At 37.6% G+C, this 8720-nt stretch overlaps 1 protein-coding gene across 1 annotated transcript; it reads left to right on the top strand.

Moving 5' to 3' along the window:
• The first annotated feature begins 3734 nt into the window (after positions 1–3734).
• On the top strand, positions 3735–8558 carry LOC117618600 (probable glycerol-3-phosphate dehydrogenase [NAD(+)] 1, cytosolic). The gene is made up of 5 exons (XM_034348241.1): positions 3735–5426; positions 5845–6066; positions 6687–6934; positions 7895–8034; positions 8154–8558. The coding sequence occupies exons 1-5, from the start codon at positions 4763–4765 to the stop codon at positions 8278–8280; spliced, it is 1401 nt and encodes a 466-aa protein (XP_034204132.1). The 5' UTR covers positions 3735–4762; the 3' UTR covers positions 8281–8558.
• The last annotated feature ends 162 nt before the right edge of the window (positions 8559–8720 follow it).

Genomic DNA, 8720 nt, shown 5'->3' with positions numbered 1-8720 from the left:
AAAAATATAAACTTACACTAGAAAAGGAAGAACTCACTACACTAGGTGCTTGAAAAGTAAAATCCTAAGTCTAGGAAAAGAAAAGTGCAAGACGAAAAGTAGGTTTGTCTGTCTGATGTTGTGTGTCTTCTGTCTTCGCTTGGTGAGGTTTATATAGGGCATTCGCCAGCCCATGGGTTGGCCATTGAATGGCCAAATGTCAACTCTTTTAAAAATCTTTCCTTGTGAAGCCCCCCTAAATCCGTGGGATTGCATTGATTGAAATATTCTGACATGCTTGATTCTTCCTTGCTTTGGAACATTCAGAGTCATTATCGTCCTCCTTGATTTCTTTCCTTGTGAGGCCTCTGTCACGTGCATATAATCCTCCAAAAATTCTGAGCTTGGATCGGTGTCTTGAACTTGGACTTCCGATTCCTCTTATATTGCCACCCATATAATATATATTAAATTTCAAATATATATATATGTAAGCATAAAATAGGATGAGGAAGGCTTAAACTTGGGAGCCTGGCCGCACATGCACATTCATTTATTTGTCTTTCAAACCCCCAAAGACTCCAGCCACAACTTGCATTCATTCATATATATATATATATATATATATATATATATATATATATATATATATATATATGTAATAAGACAATTGGACTCCAACCCAAAAACCTGCAACCCAATTTGCAAAGAGATCAAATACTCCAGCCGCAAGAAACCCTTCACATCTCTAGCATGAAACAAAACCCCGACTGCAACTATTTTCAAACCAAAGATCTCGATCGTAGCTATCATTCGAAAACCCGGACGCATCTCTTGAGAATTGGCCGTATCCTATTTGAGCACCTCCCGCCGCATTCGAGCATAGCCCAGCCTTCCTCTCCATCCGCACTTCGAATGTAGTCCCACCATTTTCTCCAGCTCACCCGGCCGCTATATCCCAACAAATCCCGCCGCTCTAGACGCCAAAAAGCCGAAGGGCCCGGTCGTAGAAATCCTTGTAGCCCCTCACGCCTCTGGTGGCGAAAAAACTGGGCACTAGCCTCGAAATTTCGGCCACACTACTTGGGCTCCATCCGTCAAACTCCGGCCGCATTTCACATCTTAGCTCTTCCGGCCGTGCCCTGGGACTCAACCCCCAATAGTGACTTCACCAACTCCAAATCCGGCCGCACTCTTTCATTTCCTAGCCCGACCAATTTCTCCAAGTTTCGACTGCCTTATTGCAAGACCCCAGCCCAGCCGTGATCAATCCTCAAAGCTCGGCAGCAATTCCAAGGTGCCCGGGTGAATTTTCCCACCTCCAAACAGAAACACAAGTTAAATATGGTTTAATTTGCTTGAATTTTGTATAGAGATTGTTTTGTTATCGATGATACTTTTTTTTCAGTTAACTTTTCTTGATTGCATTTATAAAAACCTTAATTTAGTGTAAGGGTATAATAGGAAAGAGAAAGAACAAAAAAAGATGATTAAAATGTATTAAAAATGGCTTTTTGTAGAAATGTCATATGAACTTATACCACAGTTTCAATTTGTCACATGAAATTTTTTTTTAAGAGAAATGTCATCATAATTTTTCAAGATCCATGATTTGTCATTTGGTTTTGACACCATCAAATTTTCCATCCATTTTAAAGGGTATTTTTAGTATTTTAATTTTCAAGAAAAAATATATAGAAAAAATTCTCTCTTCCTTTCTGCCCCACTCCAACCCCACCAACAACGGAGCCAAATTTGGTATCACTAAATGTCCCTCTTTATTTGCTTGACACGCGTTCTTTTACTTGACTTCAAATCCAACAGTGTTAACTCTAATTTAAAATTAGAGTCCCGTTCTCTTGGACCCCATCCACCTTTGGATTTAATCTAAGGGCTCAGAAAAGACTACATTTTGTTTTTTTGTTTTTTTTTTTCATGGCATGATATATTAATTTAACTTAAACAAAAAAGTGAATCAACATGGAACACATTCTTATGAGAACATGTTCTTCCTCTCATTGCTTGCAGTCACAGCACCTCCGACCACCGCGTCACAAACCAAATTCCAAGAAAACTAAAATTTAAACAAGAAACCAAAACCCCACCTCTACCCAAACACCCCAACAATGCATCCACATTGTGAGGGTGTATAATGAGGTGTATGTTAAATATACACAATTTGTGATCGGAATAACCCACAATGGAGAGTTGCAAACGAGTGTAAATTTGCATCACCACCATGAGATGCAAATTTAGGGTGGGATGCAAATTTAGATGCACATATAAATCTTTTTTTTTTTTTTTACATCTCTTGCAGGTGGGACCTATATGAGAAAATGTAAGAAAAGTAGATAAAAGTGGGACCTACAACAGAAAAGGTGAAAGAAATCAATTATACATCTTTAGGTTTACATCTTCCCCACTGGAGCAAAAATTACATTTACAACCCCCGAAGGTGTAAAAGGGATGTAAAAGTGGATTTACACCCTGAAAATACACCTTCCCACTGTGGATGCTCTAAGCCTAGACAACCACCCCGCGCTTATAAATCGCTTCAAAAATGTTATCACTTAAATATGTGGGAAACATAAAGACTAAAGTTTGGTTACATATCTAATGAAATAACCTGAAATCATATAAAAGGATTTCAATTCAATCAAAGCATCTCGTCGGTTGTAGATCATCGGTTATCTTCACCACAATTACTTTTTCTGCAATACATCCTTTCTCCAAGTAAATTAAATTTCTTTGGTGAAGTGAGATTAATGGAACTCAAATCAAGGTGAGATGATTGACAGATATAAGAACCCCATTACCTTGAGCAAACCAAATAAAATAGAAAGGGCTTTTCGCTCCCAACCCCACCTCACCCACCCCAAAAACACATTGCACAGGAGCCCCCTCTCTCTCTCTCTCTCTCTCTCTCTCTCTCTCTCTCTCTCTCTCTCTCTCTCTCTCTCTTTTTGAGCATGTATATCTTTTTTTATGGTGTTGACTGAGCATGTCTGAAAATTTTCAAATACCTGATTTAAAACTACTTAAGCTTCCCACCCAAAATCCAACCCTTTCTTGTCTTCATAGTTTCATTAACTTACACCACTGTGTTGCTATTGAAGGATCTAAAGTTTGCTTGGTCACCATCTATTACGTAGGCTACCGAATTGTTAGTTTGGTAGCTATCCTTCCATAAGTTTTCAATATGCAAATGGAAAAACAACAAAACGAAAAAAGAAGAAGAAAAATGTGGACTCAATTTGGGTGGGTTAAGGGAATTTGTGTGTGGAGGGTAAGTGTTCCATGGTAGAGAGAGAAGTAGGAAGGGAAATAGAGAAAGGGGAATGGAGGAAGAGGCAATGAAGAAGGAAGGGGGAATGGATTTCTAGTTGGGCGAGGTTGGTTGAAGTCGTTGGTGGCGCACAGGGGATGGGAGAAGGTGAGAAATATATTTTTTATAAAAATTTTAATTATTTAAAAGATATACAATTTTTTTATAATGATTTTTTCATTTTTAAAATACTCTTAAAAAAAACTAAAATATCCTTAAAATAGATGGAAAATTGGACCATAATGTTACATGGCAAATCATGAATTTTGAAAATTTAAAGTGATGTTTCTATTAATTCTTTTTTTATATGACAAATTGAAACTGAAGTATAAGTTACATTTCTATAAAAATTCCTATTTAAAAATAAAATGAAGTGTAAGTGGAATGATTACAAATTTTTTTTAAAAAACAGAAAATTAGGGAATATGTCACACTGGGATTTGTGACGACTGACGAACAGCACAGCCAACATTTGACAACGTGACACAATTTCATGCTCAGCTGTTCTTGGAGAAAAACGAACGCTCTCTCACCCACCACCAGTAGAGTAGAGAGGAGGGCAATTTCTTGTTTCCTATTATTTACTTTGATTTTTGTTAATCCATCTACGTAGTTTTGCTTCGTTTTCCCCCATTCTCATTTCACACGCAAAACCCACATCAGCAAGCCAGCTTTTTAGCTTGATTTTTCTCTTTTGGTCCTTACTGTCAACCACTGTAACAAAAAAAAAAGGGTGTCAAATTCCAGACGCTTCTGCATATTAACTAGAAGAAGACAAAGCCCAAGTTGATCTCACCGCGTTGAGGCACCGACCGGCAAATACAAAGTACAGTTTGTTTCTTCTTCCCTTTACTTTTGTTTTGTCTGCGTAGTGCGCTTTTGCATCGACTGGTTTTGGTGGGTGGATAATCGAACTTGTTGGCTGATTTTTCAATGTTTTCGCTTTGCGTGTTTGAATGCAATCTTATGTGGTTTGTTGGTGAGTGGTGATTGGATAAGAAATTCTAAAACCCAATGTGGTAAATCGTTGTTGGTATTGTCTGTTGTTGTAGAATCTGAATTCTCTTTAGGGTCAAAGGCAGCTGGAAATTGAATTAGAGGGATTGTTTGGATTTTGGCGGAAAATCCCCTAAGAAAAATAAAAGGTTTTTCGATGTTTGTGAGGTTTCTGATTTGAGCTGTTCATTTGGCGGTGGTGTGAAACTAAAATACAAAATCAAAAGTGGGTTGTTCCAAATTTTGTGTGAAATCTTGGAACTTAGGAAGTTCCTTTTTTGTAGCTTAGAAGAGATCAGCTTGGAATTCGTCATTGCCAGTGTAATCTTTCATTTTTCTTCTTGGAGAGGATAATATTGGAAACTTTTAAAGTGTCTATGAGCATTTGTGCATGTAACTGGCTGTGCTAATCTTTAGTTTCTTGGAGCTGAGTTTATTTGGAGGAAGAAGAAGAAGAAGAAGATGATGATTGGGACTTCTGATGCAGTGACCCATAATGCCTACTCAAATGGGTTGATTCAGCACTCAAATGATTCTGTTGAGGAGAAGCTTGATGAGCTTCGATGTCTAATGGGCAAAACAGAAGGTGATCCACTTAGGATAGTTGGTGTTGGTGCAGGTGCTTGGGGAAGTGTCTTTGCTGCTATGTTGCAAGATAGTTATGGTCACTTTAGAGAGAAGGTCCAAATAAGAATATGGAGACGACCAGGAAGATCTGTTGACAGAGCCACAGCAGAACATTTATTTGAAGTGATCAATTCAAGGGAAGATGTGCTGAGGAGACTGATTAGGCGGTGTGCTTACTTGAAGTATGTTGAGGCAAGATTAGGTGATCGGACGCTTTATGCAGATGAGTTACTAAAAGATGGGTTTTGCATCAATATGATTGACACCCCTCTTTGCCCTTTGAAGGTTGTCACAAATTTGCAGGAGGCTGTGTGGGATGCTGACATTGTGGTGAATGGGCTGCCATCAACAGAAACTAGTGTGGTATTTGAAGAAATTAGTAGGTACTGGAAAGAGAGGGTAACAATGCCAGTCATCATCTCTCTTTCAAAAGGTGTCGAGGCTGAATTGGAGCCTGAACCACGCATAATTACACCCACTCAAATTATCAATCGAGCAAGTAAGACTGATTCTATGTTTTTCTTTAATAGTTGGCAATTTTTGCACTGGTACCTATTTTTTACTTGAGCAATTCTTCTTGGTTGTTTTCTGTCTGTCTCAACATTCCTCTTCTCTTTGATGCTGATTTAGTTATTTGGTGTGTTTTATAATAGTTTCATTAATCTTGAAATTGTTTGGTTTGTTGCTACTTCTACTCGCCACTCCTCTCTTGAATTGAATGAAGGCCTTGAGATTCTTGGTGGGCTTTCCTCTGATATTATGAAAGTGATCTTTATTTTTGTTCTTATACAGTTATAGTAGTTCGTACATCATGGAATGCCTGTATGATTAGGGTAGATCTGCTATTAATTAGTTACTTGGCAAGGTTTTTTCACCCTGGCTATCCGTCTTTATCTAATATGTACTGTGCTTTGCAGCTGGTGTTCCAAATGAGAACATTCTCTACCTTGGAGGACCCAATATTGCCTCAGAGATTTACAACAATGAATACGCTAATGCTCGCATATGTGGATCTGAAAAGTGGAGAAAGCCATTGGCCAAGTTTTTAAGGCAGCCCCACTTCATCGTGTGGGACAATGGTGACCTTGTTACTCATGAAGTTATGGGCGGATTGAAGAATGTGTATGCCATTGGAGCTGGTAAGATAGAAGAGAAGCAAAGTCAACCTTTTTCAATTACAATGGATATGATTGCATAAATTGCATTTCATAAAAGTTAAGAAATTTGGTGGTTTTCTTCAATTTAACCCTTAATGGTTGGACAGCAATGCAAGTTAACACATACTAAGTACAGTCTTAGGTGGTGTAGTTTTCATAATTTAAATGGTTTGGGAGAGAGTACACATAAAACCTAAGAGGTACCACAATCATTCATTTGAAGGGGCATTACTCTTTGACGCTACAAGTTACGCTATAAGTTACCATGTTTGATATACCACATATTAAGTACTGTAGTGGATGTGAAATAATAATTCAGGAAGTCTCATATATCTATAGATTCAGGACTAAAAATTACAAATTCATGATATCTATATATATACATATAGAGAGGGACACTTTCCAGATAAAATTAGATTTCCATGTTAATTGCCTGCTCTAGTTGATTCCATCTCATTTCAATTGGAAGGTGACCTCTTGCCTTGGATTTTCCTGCTTTGTGTTATCCTGTGATGTTCTTTCGTATGCTAGTCCTGTGATTTTATCATGCTATACTTGAAGGCTTTAATTTATTCATCAAACTTTGAATTATGCTTTAACAGGAATGGTAGCTGCGTTAACCAATGAGAGTGCCACCAGCAAATCGGTATACTTCGCACATTGTACATCAGAGATGATATTTATCACCCATTTGTTGGCCGAAGAACCAGAGAGGCTAGCAGGGCCTTTGTTGGCTGACACATATGTAACCTTATTGAAAGGTCGTAATGCATGGTATGGACAAAAGCTGGCCAAAGGGGAGTTAACCCTTGAAATGGGTGATAGCATCAAGGGCAAGGGTATGATTCAGGTACTGATCTCAATCACCTTAAATAATGGTGAAGTAACAACAAACATGAGCCTTTTTAGAATTATACTAGAACTGGTTGGATTACGAAGTTGAAGCAGGAAGAGAGGGGAAGGAGTGTTGAATACTTACAAATGCATTGAAGTTTGTATATCACTATTATTGTTTAATGAAATCAGGGGTGTGACTTGCAGACATGACTTGAATATAATGTGAAGCCTGCCTGATCCTTGTTTGCATTGATAAAGTTTAACGACAAGTCGTTGCAACTATAAATTAAAAAAATTCTAATCAGATTCTGCAGAGTACTTAAAAAAAAAAAAAAATTCTGATGGCTGCTGAAAGTTCTCTTGACGAAATATTAAAAAATCTGGGGGAACATCTGTTGAGTAGCTTGAACTGGAAACTTTCATTGTTTATTGGATCTCATTGACTCTGTACTGTAAAAGTAAAACTATGTGTAATTGTAGAATGGCAGATCATGTAAGATACATAATTCTATACGATAGAAGCCAATATGTGGATTCCTTATACCAATTCCTCCTCTATTGTGCCCTACAAACTGTTGTTCTGGGTAATCCGTTTCAGAATTCTAATTCATTATTTCATTAAAAGCTAAATCAATTGCCGTTCAATTCTTATGTTTGGCTTAACCTGGGATAAGCAATCCACTTCTTTATTAATTTACTATTAGTTTTTGTGTTCAAGTTTCATTTCACTGGCTGTTTAAAATATGGGCACATTGCAGCTAGTGCTGTGTGAGCAATTTCACCCCCTGCACTACTCATGGAGTATGAATTTGTATGTCATGTGACTGCTTTCTCTTTTAGTGAAAGGACGTGGGGGCCGTCGTCTTTTCACAATAAAATTATATTAGCCGCTTGGAAGAGTGCCAGTAAGTGATTCAGGGCCAACTCTGTTGTAACTTCTCTGCTGATGATATTCCTACTTTTATTTTTGCAGGGGGTCTCTGCTGTAAAAGCATTTTTTGAGCTGCTAAGTCAGCCCTCTTTAAGTATCCTACATCCTGAAGAGAACGAGCCCATTGCTCCAGTTGAGCTTTGCCCTATCTTGAAGATGCTATACAGAATACTTATAATAAGGTATTGCATTTCCATAAAGTTGGTTGAAATTAGACTAGAAAATAAATCTATTGCTTTCTGACAATGTGAATTATTAGTAGAAGCAAAATTTAATGCTGTCTACTTATGTGAATCTTTAGGGAGTTTCCACCACAGGCTATTCTTCAAGCGTTAAGGGATGAGACCATGAATGACCCTCGAGATCGTATTGCGATTGCACAAACCCATGCTTTTTACAGGCCATCCCTTCTTGGCCAGAAGTTTTGATGTGGATATCTCTTTCTTTTGCATGTAATTTTATTAGTTCTCAAGTAAGTGACAAGATGTGTTGGTATTGTAGTTTTATGTAGCATTCTACTTGTGGGGGATAATGTATTAGGAGAACGCTTGGGCATCAGATGGTTTCTTTAATTGTGTATTGTTTAGTAGAAAATTTAGAAATCGATGGTGACAGGTCTTGATTCGCATACCACCCTATTTCGTTTCTCTCAGATTCGAAATAGGCTATTTAATTTAATTTAATTTTTTTAAAATGGGTTAGTTTCTACTTCTTGCTATATGCACTTGTTTAAGATTTTAGCAATCTTCTTGTGGCCCAGAACTCCAAATGTCTCCCAAGTTTTTCTACTCTGATTTGTCATGTTTTTGCACGGTTCTTTGTGTGTGCGCGCTTTTTTAACTTTTTTTTTTTTCCTATACTCTTTAGC

The sequence above is a fragment of the Prunus dulcis genome, chromosome 2, assembly GCF_902201215.1.
Source record: "Prunus dulcis chromosome 2, ALMONDv2, whole genome shotgun sequence".
NCBI lineage: Eukaryota > Viridiplantae > Streptophyta > Magnoliopsida > Rosales > Rosaceae > Prunus > Prunus dulcis.
This window is presented reverse-complemented; position numbering and strand designations above follow the sequence as displayed.

Excerpts from the sequence above, each read along its gene's own strand:
- LOC117618600 (XM_034348241.1), top strand. The coding sequence starts at position 4,763 with ATGATGATTGGGACTTCTGATGCAGTGACCCATAATGCCTACTCAAAT. Across the intron at positions 6,067-6,686 it reads TGTGTATGCCATTGGAGCTG|GAATGGTAGCTGCGTTAACC; the intron begins GTAAGATAGAAG and ends ATGCTTTAACAG. Across the intron at positions 8,035-8,153 it reads TACAGAATACTTATAATAAG|GGAGTTTCCACCACAGGCTA; the intron begins GTATTGCATTTC and ends GTGAATCTTTAG.